At 39.8% G+C, this 24400-nt stretch overlaps 1 protein-coding gene across 9 annotated transcripts in view; it reads left to right on the forward strand.

The window, feature by feature from the left end:
• Nucleotides 1–463: 463 nt before the first annotated feature.
• rgs12b (regulator of G protein signaling 12b) overlaps nt 464–24400 on the forward strand; it is a 51441-nt gene continuing 27504 nt past the window's right edge. For 7 of the 9 annotated variants that reach the window (XM_085410684.1, XM_085410676.1, XM_085410680.1 and 4 more), the window contains exons 1-5: nt 464–616; nt 1638–2933; nt 3065–3304; nt 3555–4529; nt 12937–13056. In XM_085410684.1, the coding sequence (XP_085266810.1) occupies nt 1872–2933; nt 3065–3304; nt 3555–4529; nt 12937–13056 (2397 nt within the window). In that variant the 5' untranslated portion in view covers nt 464–616; nt 1638–1871. Of the gene's footprint in view, nt 617–986; nt 1121–1158; nt 1280–1637; nt 2934–3064; nt 3305–3554; nt 4530–12936; nt 13057–24400 lie in introns of those variants that run through there. The other 2 variants (XM_085410677.1, XM_085410678.1) reach the window with 2 other exon arrangements.

Here is a 24400-nt window from a genome sequence, read left to right on the forward strand (position 1 = left end):
ATTCATTGTTAAACTTCAAATTTAATTACTAATAAGCAGGATACTTTTTAGGCTAAATATTTAATAAATTCTGGGTTAAAAAATAAAAATACAGTGCTTTGTGAAGACAGTTGATTCTAAAATGTAGACATCCTGAGTGCACTCCCCTCCACCCTCCACACCCACCCTTAGCTTTTATTTTTTAAGTTTAGTGAACTATAACTTGTTCCAGTTTAGAACGCATTTGGATGTTATAGTTTAGCTTATTGCACACTTCTCCACACTTTTGCAGATTTCTGGCTGGTTTAGTTCAAATTGCACAATATTGCGGGTTTTGGTTAAGTTCAATCAACTGGATCGCACTTTTACATGAAATGACATGGCTACGAAGTTGGTGAACTTTAATTCTGTATCATTTCGGCTGTTAAAAGTCCCCCCTCCAATCATCTGTACACCCTCCTCCGCTGCCCACTCTAAACACACCTCCCTCTCCTCCAGTCCTCCTCCTCTTAAGGCTACTTCGCCAGATGGTGCAGCCTTTTCTTTTGTTTACCCATCGCCCCTGAGTTTACCCAACTAACCTTAGCTACGCAACTATGGAAACTTCTCGGGGAGCATCACCGCCGGACACCGACAAGTAAGTCAGATGTTAATCTTGTGTTGAGTGAACCGTCTGCTCCAAACATCTTTGTCGGAACATGAAAAAGACCTGCATCCACCTCTTACTTAGCCATCCCTACTTTTTTTTTTTAACAACCACTTCAGCCAGCTGTTTTCGCTTCGTGCTGTTTTCTGCTTATAAAGACACAGATAATTTGCTGTGCTTCCAATAAAACTCCCCGTGATTAAACAAGCTAGCAGCTGCAGAGTTCGCTCTCCCGCTGCGTTTCTGACACCTGTGGAATCGTCTACCGTTAGTACTTTTTTTTATTATTTGTGATTTCTCTATCTAACTTTTGTCAATTTGTCCGCATAACTGTTCGCTATCCGATTGACAACTGGAGTAGCCAATGACAAGATGGGAAAGTTTGTGTACGCCGCCGTTGCCACGGTTACGCACCGACATTCCAAAGATCTGGAAATCGAGGGGCGGGACTACAGTTTAAGCACGGGTGGATGCGCTTTTGAACAGCGAGTCACGGCAAGAAAAAAAAAGAGAAAACTTACAGTAACTCCATAAGCTGAGAAGAAGCATGCGTTTCTCAGCGTAAAGTAATAAACGCGCTGTTTGGGGTGTTAACTCACAGCACTGTTCAAGCAGGGATAACTCTGCTAGCATGCACAGCTAACTAAACTAACGGTAACGCGTCAGCTAGTCCCAGCTAATGTCAGTGTCCTTCTAACAAGAGTTAAAACATATGTGCTCACATTTATCACACTGAGCTTTTATTTAACGTAAACAAAAGCGAAAGTTGTTTGGGGGAAAAAAGGAGAAAGTTGTGAAGTTTTTGCACAGCACAGGTGTGCTGGGCTGGGTCTCTGTAGACCTGACAGAACTGGTGACTTTATAGGTGTGGCTGTGTCCTCCCAACTTCCAGTGATCTGATAGAACACTTTACATGGGCCCAAGAGCATTTGGTGTAGAAGCCCACATGTTAAGCATGTTAGGGTTAAGAAATCGGTCATGATTGATTTGGTTCTGTTCTTTTGTACTTTAGGTAACCTGCCCGGAGAAAAGATGGTGACACCAGGATGGGAGGCCTAGCAAGGTGGTGCCAAGGCTGAGGCTTGGGTTCTCACCCACCTGCTGCATTTTGAACTGCTGCTCATTTTTCGTAGCAATCTGACGCCAGGGCTGCTTGACGAGAAGACGTTTGAGGCACGCTGCGTTCTTGCTTTAGTAGAGATTAGGGACCTACAATGACAAATGTAAATTGAAACTCACTGAATAAATGGACAAGAGAAAATTTCCTGGCACAATGTCCAGGCAAATGGATGTGTCATGCAAAAGGCGCCCCATTGGTGGCAGCGGTCTGAACTTCCCTCAGTCTCAGCAGGGTTGTATACGGGCTGTGGAGGTAGCAAGAGGGAGAACAGGGTATGGCTTTACGCTGTCAGGCCAAAGCCCTTGTGTCCTTAGCTGTATCCTGAAAGGAAGCCCTGCTGACTATGTGGGGTTGCGCTCCGGGGACTACATCCTCTCTGTGAATGACATCAACGTCTCCAAGGCGTCACACGAAGATGTGGTCAAACTGATCGGACGCTGCTCTGGTGTTTTGAAACTAGTAATCGCTGAGGGAGAACGTCACAGGCGACACCACCAACGCTCTGCCGGCGGTCGTCACCATAGCAGCAACACAATGGCGGCATCCTACCTGGACTCATGCTCCAGTGATGATGAGTTGGATGGATTCTGTGATAACAGTGTTAACAATAACAACAACAGCAGGTCAGGCTGTGGAGCCCGTGGAGGCTGGTACAAACCCAAACTGGACACTAAGCAGCTGGGCATCAACCGGGCAGAGAAGGTGGTGGCAGAGCTGCAGTCTGGAGGAATTTTTAACATGATCTTTGAGAACTCCAGCCACTCCTCCAGCAGCTCAGACAAAGAGAGACCTGGAGTAAGTACGTCCTCGTCAAAGCCACGTCCGCTGTCTGATTCCGAATTCCCAGCATATCGGAATTCCTCACGTTCCCAGAGCAACCCAAACCTGCTCTCTGAAGAGGAGATGGCCCAAGTTCTGAATGATGATTCGGTCTTCCTAGAATCAGACTTTCGGCATCTCCACCTTCAACACCATGAAGAGCAGGATGTTGATGATGGAGATGGTGGCGACTTGGGCCTAGAGCCCAGTGAGGGTATCCTCAATGTGGGAATGATTGTTGGCTATCTGGGCTCCATTGAGCTCGCCTCCACAGGCACAAATCTAGAAAGTGACAGTCTGCAGGCCATCAGAGGGAGCATGAGGCGCCTCCGGGCTGAGCAAAAGATTCATTCATTGGTCCTCATGAAGGTGCGAGTGGAGGTTTTTTTTCTTCTTCTTTTTTTCCCCTTGTGTTAATTTTAATGTGATTGTGTTATTATTGTTAACCATATTTTCCCTGGTATCAAGTTTGGTAACATGCATTAATTATATCCTACCAGGTTATGCATGACAGTGTGCGTCTGTGCAGTGACAGAGGTCAGGTCCTGGCCACCTATCCTGCAGAAAAACTAGCCTTCAGTGCATGTTGTCCCGATGACCGGCGATTCTTCGGACTGGTAACGATGCAAGCTACAGACGACCATGATGATAGGCACTTCAGCATTGCACGAGATGACGAGGGGAGTTTAAGGACTTCTTGTCATGTGTTTATTGTGGACCCAGATCTGTGTCACCACCAAGTAAGCGTTACAATTTAAACTGATGGGAAGGAAATATCTGCAGAATGTCTGTTTTTTTTGTTTTGTTTTTTAATGGCATGGGTAATATTACAACACAGTGATCAAGTACTCAAGAAGTTACTCATATATCTTAAATCTGGTGAACCTAATTTGTTCTAGTCGAAGCGATGGTTGTAAGCCAAAGATTTATTAGCAGCTACTTTTTCTGTATTGCATTAGGACAAACTCTCAGTAACTGTTACTTCCTCAGGTCCATCTGGGTGTTGCCAGGAGGTTTGGCTTTGAGTGTACCCCTGACCCAGACACAGGTGGCTGCTTGGAATTCCCACCCAGCTCTCAGCCTCTCCTCCAGTTTGTTTCTGTCCTTTACCGGGACATGGGAGACAACATCGAAGGGGTTCGCGCCCGTGCTTTCCATGACCCAGACAACGATGCCCAGCAAAACCACAGCACCAGTAGCAACAGCGATAGTGGGATTGGCAACTTTTTACCAGAGGAAAAGAGCAACAGAGTGCTTTTAGTTGACCTTGGAGGTCCTCCAAATCACAACCACGTCTCTGGGCCGCGCCACTGGGACAGCCCACCGTCATCGCAGCAGGCTTGGAGTCCCACTCTGGGAGCAGCAGCTTCTCATCCACCTCCTCCAACGCTGAGAAATGGCCATTATCGTAATGACCCCCACCTGGCTGATCTTCCTCACCCTCTCCCCTTATCTCACCCTGATGTCCCTGTCAGGCACTCACGAGGGGTCAACCCACACCACTACTCATCAGGGAAGCGGGGAGGAGCTGTTGGGGGAGGAGAATGGAGAGGGGCTGGAGGAGCAGTAGGGGTGGAACCGCAGAGGTGGCTACCAGTCCATGTGTTGAGAGACTGGCGTCAGCAGCACCACCACAGCCACCTCCAGGGCCTCAGCAGCGATCAGGAATCCTACGCAGAATCCACTGACGGATGGTCATCTGCCAACTGCAGCACCCTGCCCCCACCGATGAATAAGATCCCAGCCGACCGCTATCGCGCCCCGCTGGTGCCTGGAGACCACCTGCCACCACCTGGAGGGAGCCAGCCTCCACCTCTGTCACATCCCCACACCCACCGGCTGGCTGTTCAGAAAGATGAGTGGGCTAAGAAGTTATTTGGTACAGGAGACAGGGAGCGGACAGGAGCCGAGAGAAGTGAAAAAGAGAAGAAACGAGGAGGGAATGTCAAGGAGGGAGAGAAAAAGGTATGTTTTAAGAAAGTTTTAAAAGTATTACATTTAGTAAAATTCTGGATAAACAGAGTTATTTTGTGTAACTTTATTCATTTTATTTACATAACCAAATCCGTCATATAACTTTTTGATATTCCCTAAAGTGCTGTGTAGTGTCAGTTTGTAGGTTTTGGGAGAGTTGTGTTAAAACTGACCGCGAGATGAGAAGCCCAGTATGCAGCTGGCATCCCCCATCGCACATCTCTGTTGTTGAAATTTATTCTGTGTAGAGTCTGTTCAAAACGACAGTTTATTGAGGCTATAAATCCACGTGGGCATCGTTTTCTCAAGGCCTAGAATTTCACTCCTTCTGTGATCAAAGTATCATTTCACTTTGATACAAAACTTTTAACTTGTTTTGAAAGTCACTGGATAATTACAGCACCCAGCTGGCTCTATCCCTAGACTTAGTGCAAGTGGATTGATATGTTATTTATCCCTCACTGCTCCAGTATCAGATCATTTATTATGCATTAGCCAGATAGCTGCCTTCACCTGAAAACCACCTGTTTTCCACTGTAATGGCATTAACAGCATAACAGCAGAGCAGGTTTAAGGTTTAGTGAAGTAATTGTGTAGTATCCTCTTATCTATTTGGCATAATTTTAAAAATAGCTTGGTTGCATTGTTGTATGAAAATACACTTCCTGTTTTTATGGTTGGTATATATATATATATATATATATATATATATATATATATATATATATATATATATATATATATATATATATATATATATATATATATATAGTAGATGGGCTGATCATTGTTTTCAGAAAATGACAAGGAAATGCAAAGAGGAAAAGGTACAATACTGCATATCCAGCCTGACTAGATTCCATAAGTACTAATCAGCTTGTGAACAGAAATGCTCATGCACGAATATAGAAAACAGCCACTTATGCCTGCCTACATCTACATGTTGCGTATTATTATATTAACGTACAGAAGATAGTTGTTTTGATACTAAAGGAGGCTGGGACTTCCTCCAACAGATATCTTAGAAAACAGTGTCCCAGGGACTCTAAGGGACAACCAGAGTAAGTGTTTTAGACAGAGGCAGGAAGGTGGATATGAACCATGTCCTCGGACTGGAGAAGCAGAGTTTTGGATACTGTGGTGATTATGGTAAGCCAAAAAACAAAACAAAAAACAAAACAGATACAGTTGTGTAAGACTGTTGTTGTTTTCATTTTTCTTGTTAACTATTGCATGTAACATAGTAAGGCGTTAACATTAATTGACTCTTAATATTTGACACATGGTGGCACTGTTTCACTAACTAAACCTCTGCAGACTTATTTCAGCTAAAATCGAGAAAAAAAAAAAGAAAAATCAGTTCTTTTTAAAGTCTTTCACGACTTTTTGATAAAAATCTGTTCATCTATGATTATGATTGACTCAGTAACAGAAAATACTACTACAATAAGTTTGTGTTGGATTGTTAGATTTAAAAACAAACAGTTGAATATTGATAAATGTGACCTAGTGAGTGTACACGAATTAGAGCTTAAATGAAAAGCGAGCTGTTTGTTAAGGTAGAAAAGGACTGAAAAATATCAGTCAGTTTGCTGTTTACTATAATTCATAAACAAAACAATCTATATTTTGGGATGTTTTAGGTTTTTATTTTAAGCTCAAATTATACTTGTTCACATTGTTATTGTTTTTACAGGACATGTGTCTGGTTTTGCTTTTGTTATTTTTATGTTGATAGCAGTGCTGTTGTAAACATGAAGCGCATCTGTTTGTTTATGAGTGTGCGTATGAGGGAGAGGGCGTCAAGATCAGCTACGCAGATAAAGGCTGTGGATTTTCCACTAAAATTTAGTCGTTTCACATTCTCTTCTCTCTGGAAAGGCTCTGGCGCAACCACGCCCAAAACAACCACAGCACCAGTGAGTCAGATCGACACTTTATCATTTCCCTTTCAACCTAAATCTCAGCTTCTCCAAAAATCCCCCTTTTTGTTGGCTTTAAGCTCTCTTGCAGTTACAAGTGAAACTTGGATTAATCTCACTGGTTATACAGAGGTCCTGTGAGAATGATTGTGTCTGCATATGCCATTAAGTGTTCAAATCTGCATTGTCTGACACACATGCGCGCACACACACAAATGCAGAAGTGACTCAGTATCCAGGCAACACCACTGGTCATCGCATGATGAAATGCAGAGGAGACCTGCTCCTAAGCAGCCAGTCAGATTCTACCTGCATTTGAAGCCTGTCAGCACTGGCTAATTACTCATTAATCAACACAGGGCCACTGATTGTGTGCGTCCTCTTATAATACTAGAAAAGTAGACGGATGCAATTTGTAAGAGAAGAGAAAGAAGGCAGAATATTGTTGTTCTCAAAGGATTAAAGAGCAACAGTTGTTAAAAGGTTAATTGTACACTTGTGAAGGCAAAACAGCACTAATTTCCTCTCCTCTTTAACAGCACTCAGAGTGGTTACGTTATTGTCTAATGGCTTTGGATAATAAATGTTCACGACCCTGATGTGGTTATTTTTAGGCGGCAGTTTATGGCATAGTGCAACAGCTTGGCTGTTTTAACTTTATTCCACTAATTGGTGGGTTTCCAATGTAGTGTTCCTATGAACACTATACAATTTTAAGTATCCTTGGTATAATAAATACTACATGGAACTACACTTAGTAGGGATGTCAGTGAAATATGCTACAGTAAACTGCAAAAGCACATCATGCTGCTCAAGAGGAGTTCTGCTAGTACTGTTTGTGTGTACCTGCGTGTCTCTGTATTACCTCTGTGGCTGTGCATTTGACTCACGTGCTCTCTGGTATTGCATGCAAAATCACAGGATTGCACACGCCTCCGTGTAACATGTGGAATTTAACATTTAGTTCAAAAACAGCAACCCATGCATGTGCAGACACGGTTGGGTTTCTTAAACGTTCAATGACTGAGTGCCGATTTAGGGAGCCAAAAAACCCACTTTTTATTACTGTATGTAATATGGCAGTTTAGAATATGGTGTATGTTGGTAATACAAATGTTTTGTGCCCTTTTATAGTTATCATTAGTAGTGCTGAGCTCCTTAGGAAGGTTTAGTCCGTTATGACGGCTGGAACAACAGAGCTGAAATCACAGATATATTTTTACTGGATGAATGAAATCTAGAGTGCTGCATATTTTTTTTACATTTTATTTTAAAGTTTATATTGTTAAAGATAGTAAGAGTCAGGAAATATAGAAAGAAAATGTAGAAGACTGAGATGCAATGAGTAGGCCAACTAGCTGCAATCTGACCTGGAGATTTGGTGCTTAGGCCGTTAGTGCCCATGTGGTATGCAGCCTGCCCACTTATGCCTCAGGTCACATCATGGAAGGAATTTCAGTGAAATTTTCTGATTAACCCAATTAAAGTTCAGCCAAAAAACAAAGGAAATCTAATATTATTATATCATTCGGAAGATTTGATGTAAACTGTAGATAAACTGACATTCTTTCCCTTTTATCTTTGACAGAATACATATCATAGTTGGTTAACTAACAGATGATAATGATTACATACAGTAGTAATCTGTGATAATAATAATGATGATCTTTTTTTTTTTTTTTTTTTATTAAACTGTCCTTCAGTCACCTACAAAGTATATTTGCCATCTATCAACTGTGGTGAAATTTCTCATGAATAAGAATAGGACACTAGTGCTAATATTTCACCATTATTTGTGTGTCGTGTTAGGGTAAAAATCTGAATGGTTAGTCACTATATGAGCTCTGTTATTCTATAAGAGGTATTTTGTTGGCCTAGTTAGTGTCCACATGTTCTTTTCTTTTTTTTTTTAATTCATATTTTTATTAAGGTTTCAAAAGCAGGCATTCACAGTATGTACATCATGTAAGCATTCTTCATACTTAGGTTATCTGCCTTAAATACTGAAATAGTATTTTAATTTACATCCAAGTCATAAGGGAAGAATACTTACAACGATAGAAGTAATTGAAACCATCACATAATCCGAAAATCAAAAAACAAAAAACAAAACTAACAAACCTAAGAAAAGAGAAAAAAAAAAAAAAAGAAAAAAAAAAGAAAAGAAAAAAGAAACAAAAAACAAAAAAACCAAAAACAAAAAAAAACACGGATGTGTTGGTATGGGGTGATCCTATAAATATATATACATACATCATAATTATTGGCTTGTAATAGTAAAATCTGGCCTATGAGGCGTGATATATTTAACCCAGTTTTCCCAATATGATGTAAATTTCTCCAGCTTGTGGTTAACAGAAGCTGTTATCTTTTCCATGTTATAAATTTCCATTGTGATTTCCATCCATGTACTTATGTTTGGGCTCTCTGGGGATAACCATTTTCTGGTGATATTCTTTTTACAGGCCACCAATAAAATATTTATTAAATGTTTATCATATTTAGGCCATTCCTGAGGTATATATCCAAAGAACATAGTCTTACTCTCGAGAGATATTTCACGTTTAAAGATATCCTGTAAGGCATTATGTATTTCTCTCCAATAATCCCTCAAGATTGAGCAGTCCCAGAAAATATGGTAATGATTTGCACTTTGATTTCCACAGTTCCTCCAACAAGCAGGGGGGTTATCATCATAATGAGACTTCTGAGAAGGTGTTATAAAGTATCTAATTAGGCACTTCCAGCCAAATTCCCTCCACTTTTGTGAGCTGGTACACATCCACTGATATCTCCATATTGCCGTCCATTCTTCCTCTAATATTTTTATCCCTCCTTCCTTCTCCCATTTTGTTCTAATATATGAAGTCGAATGTGGTTTCAAATCCATTAGACCCTTATAGAGACATGATACAATTCTATCAATAGTTTCTGAGTTATAGCTTTTTATAAACAGTTCCATCAAGCGTGTGTTTATCATTGTTACGTTTCTCATCTTCGTGTCGGCATAGTGCCTTAACTGCAGATATCGATAGAAGTCTTCTTTTTCTAATGAAAATGTTTTTCTAAGCATGTCAAAGCTGAACAATTTTCCATCCTTCATTATACTGCACAGGGCTGTTATGCCCTTACCTGTCCAGTCCTTGAATCTAGAATCCAGTTCATTAGGTTTGAACTCTGAGTCGTAAGCACACCATTTAAGAACTGTAATATTGGTCTCGAGTTTATATTCCTTTATAATAGTTCTCCATGTTTTAAGGGTCCTTTTCACCCACATGTTATCAGTATTTTTTATATAGGTTTGTAAGTTATTGTCAGCTAGAGTTGCCTGAATAGGTATAGACAGCATTTGTTCCTCAATGGTTTTCCATTGGGCAGTGTATGATTGGTTACACCAGCATATTATTGCTCTCATCTGCGCTGCAAAATAATAATATCTGAGGTCAGGGAGGCCCCATCCTCCCTTTTGCTTAGCCAGCTGTAGTGTTTTAAGGCGAACCCTTGGTCTTTTACCTTGCCATATATATCTAGATAACATTTTATCCCACTCATTAAATTGACTTTGGTTAATCTCTATTGGTAGGGTTTGAAATAGATACAAAAATCTTGGCAATACATTCATTTTAATAGAATCAATTCTTGAATTAAAACTAAAGAAAGGAATTAAATTCCATCTTACTATATCTTCCTTTATTTTTTTGTATAAGGGTAGGTAGTTCTGTTCGAATAGTTTTGTAAGGTCTTTCGGTAAATTTATGCCTAAATATTTAAAACACTCCGTTTGCCATACCAGAGAGTAGCTACATTTTATTTCTTCTGGTGGGCTGTAGTTATATGAGAGTAGCTGGGTTTTACCTATATTAATTTTATAGCCTGATAATTGGCCGTATTGTTCAAATGACTGCATCAGCTTGGGTAAAGAATATGTTGGGTGTCCAAGGTAAATCAAAATGTCATCCGCGTAGCAAGCCAGTTTATATTGTGTCCCTTTGATAAAAATTCCCTTAATGTCCTTATTTTGCCTGATGGATTGAGCTAGTGGTTCCAAGTATAGTGCAAAAAGTAACGGTGACCATGCACAGCCCTGTCTAGTGCCCCTTTTTAGGGTAAAACTGTTGGATAGGCATCCATTAATTTTGATCCTGGCTGTAGGATTATCATATAATGCTTGTATCGTTTTAATAATCATATCATGAAAGCCAAATTTATATAGTACCCTGTAGAGGAACTTCCAATTGACAGAGTCAAAGGCTTTTTCAGCGTCTACACTCATCACAATTGCTTTGATTTTGTGTTTTTGTATATGGTCCATAATGTGTAGTGTCTTTCGTATATTGTCCTGTGTTTGGCGTTGATGTATGAAACCTGTTTGATCATTACATATCAGTGTTGGTAGGAACTCTTCTAGCCGTTTGGCCATGATAGATGTGAAAAGTTTATAGTCCACGTTAAGAACAGAGATTGGCCTGAAAGATCCACATTCCATTTTATCTTTGCCTTCTTTTGGTATAACTGAAATAATTGCCTCCTTCCAACTGGGGGGCATTTGTGCCTTTTTCAAAACCCAATTCAATGTAGGCAGTAAGACAGGTATCAGTTCCTTTTTAAATTCTTTATACCACTCTGCCGTGTAACCATCTGGTCCTGGTGATTTACTTAATTTAAGCCTATTAATTGCAGCTTTTAATTCTTCCTCAGTTATATTCATTGTCATTGCTTGATTTTGTTCTTCATCTAGAGTGGGTAAGTCTAGAGAGTTCAGAAAGCTATCCATCTGAGCTTCAGTCCCGCCCGGGGCTTCAGAGTATAGGGTTTTATCTTTCAAAGGCTTCCTGTATTTCATTTAATTTATTTTTTATCACTTTTGTACTTGGGTCCCTAATTTTATAAATTGTATTTTCCGCTATCTTTTTTTTCAATTTCCACGCCAATATTTTGGTAGATTTAATGCCACTTTCATATTGTCTCTGTTTCAAAAACAGAGACAATATGAAGTTAGTTAGTGTCCACATGTTCTTTTCAAAGGAAAGGGTCACTGCACACTGATACAAGGTTGTTCCGCTTGATCACCTTTACCTTACAATGAAACTGCTTGTTAATCTTAATGGGATGGTCTCTTGCAGGATGAGATTGCCCTCATCCCCCCCAAAAATGTGAGGGGTTACTTAATAGTTTGAGTTAAAAAATAGTAAATCATGATTTAATCTTTGTAGTCACCAAATTTCAACCCACTGGAAGATGTAACAAAAAACAAAACATAAAAAGAGTTGAGGGAGCATCTTTTTCTGAAGAATGGCGTTCATTTACATCAATAGAGCTCCAGAAACTCGACAGTGAATGTGAAGTGGTTGCAGAATGTGGTGGCAGACACAGACACTTTATTTTCATATGCATATAAGCCCTTGACTAGACCAAATACCAGAAAGTCTGGCTCCTCTGAAACAAAATATAAAGAAAAAAGAGGTGATTCAGGACTTTTGCTGAATAGTTTACAGATGACAAATATGAAGATAGTTTCCTTGAATGTGTACGTGTGCTTGTGATTGTGCCAGTTCACAATGAGGCTGTGAAGAAAGCCAGTCTATGTGTGCGTGCTGCTTTAGCCACTGGTGCTCTCATACTCTAAAGGAAATGCAGACTGATTGTCGTGTAGAGGACCCAAGTGCAAATATGTGGAGGTAGGCAATGATAAACTTAAAGTGAGCTGTTTATTATAAGCATGTTAGCAGTAATCCAAAAGGCAAACAAAAGTCCAAAAGAGGAACACTATAAACTATAAAGAAACACTCTGACAAAGGGAATACAGCAACTACATATACACATAAGGGCGATTAGGGGAAGTGCAGACAGCTGGGAGAACGAGAAATGGTTTAACTGAATCACAAGAGATGAGACAAAGATGCAATCTAAAAGCAAAGCACAAGGAACAACTAACGCAGGAAATAAAGCAGGAAGTGCAAAACCTAAATGGGGAATACAGACACATGAACTTAAATACAAAGGACACAGGGTGATGGAACACTGAAACTCTAAAGCTGCTAGGAACTGAGAGCTAAAGCAAGTACAGTAAGAATGCACGAAGCAAATCTAAACGTTAAATAAACCAGGAAGCAGAATAGAATATTTAAATAAAGTTAGGCCTTGGTTGTTGTTAGGATTAGCGCTAACCCTTAACATCTCCACCGTAAGCTCGTCCTACGCACAGAGTGGAGCAGGCAGCGGTTACTGATGGCGAAAGAGTAAAACAAAGAGCAGCTTTTGTCAAAAATATGAGAATCAGTCGTCCAAATAAACTCGTATTTTGCACTGCAATTACTCTTGAGTGCCAGCAATAGACCAGCCAAGTTTTAAGTAGATCTAATAAACAGTTGTTGAGATGGGGCAAGAACAGATGGACATGCTTACAAAGATTTTTTTAGTTAATAAAATGTCTACAATATGAATGTAAACTGATGGTGTGTTTCTTTTCTATCCAGGGCGGTCGTTTCCGAGGTTTGACCATGGGATTCCCACCTCTCCAGCAGCGCTCCTCAGCTAGGCGCTCCTTTGGACGCTCCAAACGTCTCAGCTTGGCCCGCTCCCTGGATGATCTTGAGGTAGCATATATACAACACACAATCTATATGCGTGGACCTTTTCCAACACAAGTGTACCAACAAGTAATGCACATTACTGCAATATTTAAGGTCAGACTGGCTACTGTGTTACTGTCATGTTTGAGGCTCAGGTGTTGCCTCTGTCTCTAGTAAGAGTAGCTCATGCACTCCATACATGCTCACATGATGCATCAAGCTGATACATCTTCTCATATCACCATGGCAACATAGACAGTAAAGAACAGAGCCATCTTTTGTACTCACTTGTTTTTATTAATTTTAAAAATGTAACACCACAAAGATGCATCGGTATATTTCAAATAAACATAAAGCAGAAACATTAATTTGTTCCCCTCCCTAAGAGAAAATAAGAGCCTGGTTCCATTACATTACATAAAAAAGTTAGAGGGATCTATAGTCAAAATAACACACACACCAGCAATCTCTAGCTTTTTACCACCTAAAAGTTTCCAGAGCTTCACCAAGTTCACAAGGAGTGTAAGTAAGGACACTTAGACCCCATCAAATTCTGATTGTATATGCTTTTTTTTAAATTGTTGATTCTGAAAGCTCTGATGGCCAGTAAGCAACAGAAGAAGATCTCTTTACATTTCTCCAAGAAAAAGAAATCAAGCTTCTGTTCTGTCATAGGGACAAGTTAATGATTTTCTTTTGTTTGTTTTCTTAAATATAAACTGCGAAAATAGCAGCACTGCTACACTGTTGCAAGAATTAGCCTTTTGCGCTTCTTTTAGCTTCAAGAAATGACCTAGTATCCAGTCATTTGAAAGCCATGAGTTTTGCCCAACAATATCCCTATTTACAGGATTTAATACAGAGAAAATCAGCAATTGCTATTTTTGGACTTAGATGGGAAAGATACAAAGACTTATTATTACTTGTATTAGGTTGTGTTTGTATAACTTAAGGTGGGATTTTATTATGAAATTCCATTTCTGGAAGCGAATCATAAAACTGTCCTGGTGATAACAGTGTAAAAGAGTGTTGCTGTCATCATGACTTGTCTCTACGTGTGTCTGCGTGAAGGTTGCCAAGACCACGGTAGAGTCCTGCTGCCTCCACCAAAATTCTTAACAGTAGCTTTGGCTCTAAGATAGAGATCAGAGGACAGCTTAATGTTTCCGCCGTTTAGTGGTGACTGGGGTACCGTGGGAGCAGATAAGCAAATCCCACACTGTTGCATCAGTGGTGATAGTTTTTTTTTTTTTAAACAGACATTTTTGGCATTTTTCCCTTTATTGGACAGCACAGTAGATGGCAACAGGAAGCATGGGAGAAAGAGGGAAAACGACTGGGAGTTAAATACCGCAGAGGTCCCGGGCCTGCAGTTAAGGTGGAGGACTTGTATTTTAAACAGTGAGACCATTATTTAGCTAAATTAAAGCTGCTGTGTGTGTGTGGTTTTTTTCTTTTTCTTTTTTCTTTTTTTTTAATGAGAAAAATCTTTTGAATGAATCGAATTCCTCAAAGCGAAAGTCTATTAGTAGACACTTGGAGCCTTCAAATTAACTTCACACTTTTATTATTCAGGTTCATTTCAAACTATATTTAATTTGCATTCGAAATGGAAAGTCCAAACGTCACCTACAGGCTCTTGAGAGCAGATTACGATGTAAAAACCATACACAATCAAGGATGATATTGGAAGCAGTGTAGAATTTCTGCTACTTGAGTTGGCAACTGTTGTATGAGCTTCACAGGGGTAGATGTCCCATTGCCAGAGCTTCCAATGGCAGGGCTCCTCTCTTCTTCTTTTTCTTCTTTTTCTTCTTCACCCCTTCATCCTCCCACTCTCTCTATTCCACCTTTTTCTTCCGGTCGTTAGGCCTTTTTCACTCGCTGCACATGCAGTAATGTCCACAAACAGAGAGGGCTTTGTGTTGTGTCGAGGGGGAAGGAGAGAGAGAGAGTGGAGTGTGTGTGTGTGTATGTGTGTGTTTGTGTGGTGACGATGGTGGGGGGTAATGGGGTTCTAAGTGTTAGCCTGCACTTCTAACGAGCTCTGATGAGCAACAAGCTGACATTCCCCTCGTTAGTGCGGCCTCAACACAAAAGCACACACACATACAAATGCACACACAAATGCACAGTGTATATACACACATGCAGGAAGAGCTGTGCATGAAAATACACAAACAAATGCCAGCTTTAAATCGGTGACACACAAGCATATTTACACACACACACACACACACACAACTATCAGAGATCTTGTTAGATGTGCTGCTCGAGCTGCTTTCAGACTGTGTGAGCAGGCGCGTTTGTGGCTCGTTTAGCAGAAATAAAAGACAGAGTTTGAGGCTCGTTTCGTATTCATCTGTCAGGGGGAGAAATATGATTTTACTAGTGTCATTTGTCCATTTGTTTGTCTGCCAGTAAAGAATGTGATTAAGCTTGGCAGAGAGGTGGATGAAAGACGAACAGTTTTGGTGCAGCTCTGGATCACCTTCTTTAACATTGGGAGAACTGCTATTGGTGGAAACCTGCAGTCTGCCTCTTAGTTCCCTTCTTGTCTTGTGACAGATCTGATTCTAGAGCCTAACTATTACGCAGTCGCGCAGCACCCACACACAAGTTGCAGACTTCAGTGTGTCAGGCTCCTAGTGGGACTTTAGTTAGGCATTTAACTTCTTTGTCTTCTTAGACATATACAGATACGCTCACACACATACAGACGCTAAAGAACGTGTTGAATAGTACACACAGACCTTTGTTTCAGAATACTAATGTTTAAAACCACAGAGAGCTATTTTAGAGACCATCACCAACCAAGAAAAAAAGAGCTACCTAACTCTAACTGAGTCAACCATTTCAAAGCAAACACATCATTTTTAACTGGTCCTGGAGGTTTGAAATCTGCAGTGTACTCGATTGAACTTAGTTAACAACGGTCACAAGAAATGTTTCAGAATAAATGCACAAACACCAAGCAATTCTCACAATGGGCCGTTTGTGGCTGTTTGCACAATGAGCTGAAAGAAAACTATAGTTGGAAGAAGGTGAGATTTTTCTCCACTGTGCAGTGTTGAGCTTGAAGACAGGTCCAGCAAAATCCCAGTGGCACAAAAACAGGGAGTGTTATTAAATCTAAGAAGTAACTGGTGCTGTAATATTAAATCATTTTGATGCTTCCTAATAAAATAAAATGAAGAGCTTTATTATCTGTTAGCTCAGGCCAGTTTTTAATGCATATTATAAAGGTATTGTAAAATTTGGGTATTTCAAATGACAAGTATATATCATCAAGTGTACATAGCAAAATATTGAAATGTCTTCTATTTGTTTTGTCAGCATTTTTCTGCATTACTTACAATTGTTTATTTAATTTGTAGACTTGGTCATTTAAGTAGAATGCATGCAAGTCTCCTGAAATCTCAATATAACTCTAACTGAAGTTAGAATGCAGTTTTACAGAGGAAACTACAGTGTTTCTTTTAAAACTTTATTTATATCCTATATGCAATTCTGAACACTGGGCATTTAATAGATGGACATTTCTTGACAGATGGCTATTTCAGTTTAATGTATGTGGTTTTTGTCTTTTTTAGTGTTCTATTACATTTAAGACATTAGCATTATCTATATTTGTTTCAGCAAATGATCACCAATGAAGCAGAAGAAAGTGCTATTGCTATTAAATTTATTATTAAGCATAGTTAGAATAAAGCCACATATTAACTTTATCTTTATAAGGATAAGGCATCATCAAGTCTTGCTTTTGGTTTAATCCTTGTGCTTAACTATGACATAGATGAATTAAAATCTTAGCTTACATAGAGCGTGATTTACTTGTCGTAGCAAAGACTCAGTGCTCAAAATGTATTAACATTTATTATTGGTCTAGACTTGAAATGCCTTTTATGACCAAACATGTTAGTTACTTTAATTTATCATCCTTTTAGATGTTGTTTTTGTGTCTATAACATCTGGCTGATGAACACAAAATTATAAAATGCTTCATAAAAACATCAAAATTAATCAAAGCTAGGAATAAGAAGTGACCTCTATTTGTTTAACAATTTTATACTGGAATGTAAAAAAACACAACTACCATTTTTCATTAGACCTTCTCCGGGTTTTTCTTTCCCACTACTTTCAAACTCCATGCCCTGCTTGTAATGCAGGTTATCTGTTGAAACAAGACTCACCCTTGGTGACATGATTAGGGTTAATGTATCACATTTTGGAAAGCTTCCTTTATCCCTACAGAGTATATTATACAGCTGTTTTCAGAGGCTTCAGGGGTTGACAGCAGCATTTACTAATGTTTACTACTAATGTTTATCAAAAGAGCCGTTTTGGGAAAAATCTGTATAGAGCCACAAAAAATGCTTGTTATGAAAAAATAGCGGTCAAAGGACTCAATACTATCCTCTGTAAAATGCACCCAGTGGCATGTAAAGCCACCTTTAGTGGCAATAACTTGAAGTAATTGTATTCTGTATGTTTGTATCAGACTTTCACATCAGTGTGGGAGAATTTTGGCCCACTCTCCTTTATAAGTGCTTCATTTCTTTCAGGTTGCAGGCATTTGTTTATGCACAGCTTTTTTTAAAGAGCCATCCAAGCATTTCAGTGAGGTTGAGGTCTGGACTTTAAATGGGCAACTGCAGCACCTTGGTTCTTAATTTTCATCCATTCTGTTATAGATTTGCTGATGTGTTGGAGGTTATTTTGCTGTTTGTTGGCCAAGCTTTAGGTGTTACAGGTGTTAGGTGACTGTGGTATTGTGTTAACACACATTTGAATGCCCTAGACTATCAAAATCTCTGCTTTTATACAGGTGGTCACAGTTTCTGATGATCAGTTAGTTACAAGGTTGCTATTGACACTACACACGTTTAAGTAAGTCTAAAGAATCAGTTACCCATCCCAAATTTGTATCAGTAAAAGGGCCACATGCCTCGTCTCCTGTACTAACACATGAAGTTGGTGTACTTTATGTGTAATGCTGGTCGAGTACAGGTGGAGTTTCCAAACATAAAAGCTCTGAACTGTAAAATGAACTTCATGTAGTTGTCCAAAAATCTAACTCTATCTTTCTATTCAAATTGCACCAGAATGTGTTTTTGACAGAACACTTTATGTATAGATTTTAAATGAGAAAACATCCTGTTCTGCAGTAGACTGAATCTGAATGCATTTGACTTTTTTATCAGTGATCAGTGTGAGCGAGGTGTTGCTTTATTCTCAGTCTTCACCCCTGGGCCAAGTGGAGGAAAACCAGCAGAGATGAGTGTGGGGTAATAGGGCAAGTACATTCACTGTATGTCAAGGCACGTTGAGGAATGCAGCTACTTTTCAACTGTCATAAACAACCTAATCATGGCAACAGACACCAGTCATAGCTGTCAGCTGAATGGAAATATTGCTGCAAAACACTGAGTGTATTCCTCCCTATTTTGCTTTTTGTTGCCCTCCCCTCCGCCATCGTGAATGTCAGTTTACTCTCCACGCCCCAGACAAGCGTGGGGCATACTAAACAGTTGACAGAAGAGCACAATGTGTTGTAACACATTCATCCCAACCCTGATTTTATGTGTGGGTGTGTTCCTTAATGGCAAGGGGTCTCCCTCCGCAGCCTTGCCTACGCACTTGTCTCAAGTGTGTGTTTGTGCGTGCCTCTCTGCCCACAGCAGTGTGGGTGGAATAGAAATTATACAAGGGTGGGTGCAAAAGCAGAGACAGAGGAGGGGGAGAGCATTGAGGCAGGGCAAAGGAGACTATAGAGAGGGAAGAAGAGGAGGAGGGGGGATAAGAGAGAGAACCATATCTAGCGACGGCGACATTCTGTAGCGTTTTGGACATTTCAAAGCCATCGGGCTTTGCCACTTGTTCTGCGCAGACACGCACATTCAACAGCTGATGACGATGTGCACGGAGGGGAGCTCTCACATGCAGTGCTGAGGATTACTTGTCTCTTCCTTCATGGAGCAGCAAACTTCAAGCGCGGATTCTGAAACGGCAGTTGATCCTGTGAGTAAACGAGCTGCGTGCGTTTGTTAAGGAATCTATGCAAGTGTGTGCGAGATGCATCCTAAATATTTAATCCCAGTAACGGCTCTCTGGCTTCTGTCATTTGTAGCATCATAGCTTTGTTACACAATCTTGACTTTTTCAGAACAGTATTGCTGGAACAGATGCTTAAAGTTCAGTTGAAAATAAAAATGGATGTTTGTGTGAGTTTGAGTCATAAAATCATATCTTTCTTTGGTAATTGCTATGAAAGGCCTTGCCAAACTTCCTGTTTACTGACACTTCTCTATTTTGCTGTTGGCCTCTAGGCACTATCGGCATCCAAAACATATTTATTTAAGTTAAAATGAATTTAATGCACTCAGAGTTTAGTTGTGAAGGCTCTCTCTGGAATGACAGATCATGTGATCATGCACAACCCAATCAGCAGGCTCCTTTTGGCTCTGTTGAAGTAAAAGAAAACCTGTTGATTCTTTTCTCGAGTCCTCTGAATCCATTCATCAAATTGGTTTTTTAAAGCCATTTTCTAAGAAATGTCCACTGTGTTGCAAAAAGACAATGCAAAAACCACCTCTTATGCAAAGTATAAAGGTAGTGGGTCAGTTATGTTGTCAGTGATTCTGTATTTATGTACCCTAACACAGCGGTCCCCAACCCCCGGGCCTCGGACCGGTACCGGTCCGTGAGTCGTTTGGTACCGGGCCGCGAGAGTTGAGGCTCAGGTGTGAATTGTATAGTTTTCAGGGTTTCTATCGGTTTTCAGCGTTATTTTGTTATCGTTTTTATCGTTAACTTGGTTTTCCTGGGTCTTTTCATGTGTGTTATGAATAAATCTTCTTTTTTTCGGTACCGGTACTAGTTTTATTTTGTTGTATTTATCCGCGACACCTTAAAGGCCGGTCCGTGAAAATATTGTCGGGCATAAACCGGTCTGTGGCGCAAAAAAGGTTGGGGACCGCTGCCCTAACAGGTCGGTGGTTGTGTATGAGTGTGTGTACACATATTAAGTTTTTTGTCAGGGAGTTTTGACACTGTGGTGGAAGGCAGCACAGAGCATAATTTCACTAAACACAGTTGTGAGAAAAGAGCAGCCTGCCAGGCCTCTGACCCGGCACACACAGCACAGACACACACATTCAGGCATAAAAAAACTCATTCATATCTTAAAAAAGTGAAAAAGAACACCCAGAGATAAGAACCTGCACACACATTTTTCTGTGTGTGTCTGTGTGTACTCTCAAAGTGACTGTTTGTGTGTGTTGTTCCTCGTGATATCCCCTGAGAGCAGAGTGTGTTAGGGAAGGAAAATCAGATGACGAGACAATGAGACAAGATCAACACTGCTCCTGTACATGAAACACCGCAGGAGGCCAGCAGTCACATTAGACGCAGCTCCACTTTCAAATAAACACAAGTGTTTCTTTTTTATCTTCAACAAGTGCCAGATACAGTTTACCACATCAGCACAGTCAAACTGTGTCATGTGATAAGTCAGTCGATAGATTGTGTTTTGTTAACTTAAATTGTCAAAAAATGCAGATAAAATGATAGGAAAACAGTGTTTGAACCTGTACTTTTTATCTCTGTTAAACAAGTGTTTCAGTCAGTGGAATCACAGTTTACTACTACCTATATTTGCAGTTTTAATGACAGCAACATGAGTCGTTGTAATTCAAATACCAAACTGAAAAAATGTGTCATCTTAAAAAAAGATCTGAAAGTCACCAGTTTCAAGAGTGAGCTTTCAAAGGAAACATTAGGCAGTTTGCAAAAGGAACAGATGCACAGTTAATGGTGCGTCAAGTACAAATACTGCACAGCTGTCTCATAAAGCAGATATTTTGTTACGTTTCTACCTTTAAATAGATTTTAACCTCATTTATTTCCACTGTATCTTATAATCCTGGCAGTCACTATTCATTATTAGCTGATTCGCTTCCATACTTTGATTGATCTGAGATTGACACAGAGTATGAATTCTGTCTTACCTAAGTGGCAACAGCAGGGGGCAATGTTGGGTTATTGTCTGCAATAAAGGGCAACAAATGGATAGATGCCAAACTAAACCCTTCTTAGCAGGAAATAAAATGTGTTCTCTTTAATAAAGATGGTTTGTAACTGAGCTGATTGATTCTGATTGCAACTGAATTCCTGTTTGCTGTTCGTTATCACCCCAATGAGCCTTTTTCCCCAAACATTCAGCAACATTGAATTTACATGCCAGTTACTTTCTGGATTTCTGGATGTAAGATTTGTAGGCTTGAAGTATTTTACAGCAGTATTTCACTATACTGCATCTATAAAGACTGAAAGAGGTCAGTGAGACAGTTAAACCTGGTGATGGAACATAGACTTGGATTGCAGCGTGTCTTCAAATGTACTTGTTTACACATTTAAATAATACCCTATTAGTTATATATTTCAATAATGTAAATGTTTCTAAACGAAGACAGTGTAAGAAGCTTTGTTTTACTCTAGAAGTGCAAAAATGTGTGCTTAATAAGGACTTTTCACATGCTTCTGTGTTGGATAAGCATGGGTCTATCTAGGGAGGAGAACACACAAAGGAAAAATGCTGCTTGCTCGACCATAGGAATTAGGATGAAGAGAGGAGTGAGAGATGCGACATTTCTTTGTCTAACGTCTTCCTTGTTCTTTTGTTCTCTCAGCCTCTGCTCTTTTTTTCTTTCTCCTTTTATCACCAGGATGCGGATTTAGCCAACCTAAACTTTGTCATATCCCTCTCTTCCTGTGTGGCGCCCTGCCACCTATCTCTTCCCTTGTGTTAAGAGATTTGTTTGAGCACAGGTTTCTTATCATTACTCATGGTTCTTCCCTGTTGTCAAAGATGTGTGGCTGACCAGATAGGTGTTTCCCAAATGGCACAGCTAGGATTTAATCAGTCTGGCTTTACTAGCGTTTGTGGTGCATTTAATAAAATCAGCTGAACCAGAGAAACTTGAACGTTTTTAAAAATTAGACTTCATCTGGGCAGTCTCCTTTAGCACTAAAAGCTCTGGTAATTAGTGCTTGGCAGCACCTTCAGCCTTTCTCTGTCAATGTGTGTAGAGTGGTCGTGGGGGCGCTGAGTGCTGGAGCCATCTCTGATGTTGCTATGATACAGGGACGTGTAAGGTTAACATTAACAATATGGCACAACATTTTGCGCTCTATGGCCTCAAATGGTGCTTGTGGCGTAGAAAAGAAAGGAGAAAAATGTCCTGTTATGGGCCAGTAGTCATTGAAATTTTTTTTTTTTCCATAGAAAGTTGAAGGAAATGTAATGGGCATAGGGCCCAACATAGCTTCTACTGTTTACTGGTCGTCTTACTATTTTTAAGGGTGAAGCCAAGCTTTTTGGTGCTTTTTTGAGAGGTGTCACATTTTAGAGCCTGAGATAAAAGTACAAAAACCCAAAACAAATATTAAATAATGACAAGGCTTTAAAAAAAAAACAAAAAACTGTTTGAAGGATATTTGGATTCTCCGTAACATTAAAACCCAGTCCATAGTTGTAAAGAAGAAATGTAGAACTCATAAACCAGATGTTAATGAACTGTCATTAAAAAATAAACAGTTTTAACATGTGAACTCTGTGCAGTATTGGGAGAATTGTGTTCAGACCACAGTTGTTAAAGTTTGGCAGTTTTTATTGCTTGTTTCATTTTGGTTTATGTTACTTTTAGTGGTACTTTTAGTTTATTTTACTGTAATATGGTGATTATTTGTTTAAGGGTAAAATATGAGAAAAATCATAATACTACATAAAGGTGTTTTTCGACAGTATTGAGGAAATTTACCAAAAGTCCAACTATATTTTCTGTGTGTTCATTTTATTTTAGTTTGTTTTGTAAGTGCAAACTATTATTTGCATTCATTTTTGACTGTTTGTCTATGTTTACTTTAAATAATCAAGATTAAAAGAATCTTGATCTTGTCATTGCCTTTGTGACTCTTAGTCCATAGCTGGTGATATTGGAAATGTTTGGTTTAAGTGTAATTTATAGTAGTGCGTTGATATGTAATGGACGATGTTGTTGTTTGCATTTATACTTTTGCGCTTTTGTGCCTGCATTAATCAGAACTGTTGGACTTGGAGCTAGTAAATCTTGAACAATTACTTTTACTGAAACGCAGAGAGGATAGAAGACTTCCAAACTATAACCGAGTGTATGTACGTAGTCAGAGCTATGAAGATTTTATTAACCTAATGAGCAAGCTAGACACAATTCAATTGTATGACAGAGGTATTATCCTTGTGCAAGTCAATATACTGTGTTTACATGGCTTATTACTACCAAACAACATAGTTGTTGCAGTCTGCATTGCCATTACTTGTGCTTGGATGTCAGGCTACAGTGTAGGGTACAGACTTAATCCCTAGTCTATGCTGCAGATTTAATGTAGCACTACAAATCAATCATTAGGTAAAGGTGCTTGTCTCATTAACTTTTTCCTTTGCTGTGAATCCACTGCACACTACACAGGTAACATTTGTATTCTCATATTCAGCTCTTTTGTTTAATGAAGAAAAGAAAATGGGTTGCACAATGCGTGTGACATAAACACACCGCACAAACACTGCTAGCACAGTGTAACACAGAGCCAGCTACTGTCTGCTGGACTCCAAGCAAATTAAAATGACACAGTCATTCAGTGGATGTGTTGTTTGAGTATAGAAATGAGTCATCAGTCAGTTAGTCAATCAAGACAGTGATACCAAAAAAAGATCATGTTGATGTGTAGGAAAGGTTTAAGAGACGCTCTTTCTTTCTGACAAAACAGGAAATTAGGGGGAGTGAGGTAGGCCTAAGGCCATGTGCACAAGTTCAATTGCAGTCTTTGTTTATGTGTGCGTGTGTGTTTGTGCGCAGAAGTAGGCCACTCTGTCTTGTGAAGTGCTTTGCTTTCACTTGACCTTTTAGCAGACCTGCAGAACTTCCAATCATCTCTTTTTGAAGCAGCTGCTCGAGATGAAAGTCTTCTGTCCTTCTCATGATACTTGTGACCAGACGAGAAGTTGAATTTTCTCATACCTGCGCCTGTTTTTGATTTGAACAGGGAGGAACAGGAGAAGCGTGGAGAGGTAATGGCCTTGCTGCAACATGATTGGCAGACTGACCTTTGTTCCCTCCCCTTCTCAGTAACTGCTGCCTGATGGGGGCGTGTCACTATGGAAACTGAGCCGTGTGAGTGTGTGTCAGTGTGTGCGTGTGTTTGCGAGAGAATGGAACTTCCTAGTCAGTCTGTCAGCTCAGCGTGTGGGAAAAAGAGGGAGAGCTATAGAGTGCTGTAAGAGAGGAAAAGGACGTTAACAGTGTCTTAATACGACTTTAACAGGCAGTTG

This window comes from Rhamphochromis longiceps, linkage group LG6, assembly GCF_057381845.1.
Source record: "Rhamphochromis longiceps isolate RC_006_pf linkage group LG6, R_longiceps_female_GT1.1, whole genome shotgun sequence".
Taxonomy (NCBI): Eukaryota; Metazoa; Chordata; class Actinopteri; order Cichliformes; family Cichlidae; genus Rhamphochromis; species Rhamphochromis longiceps.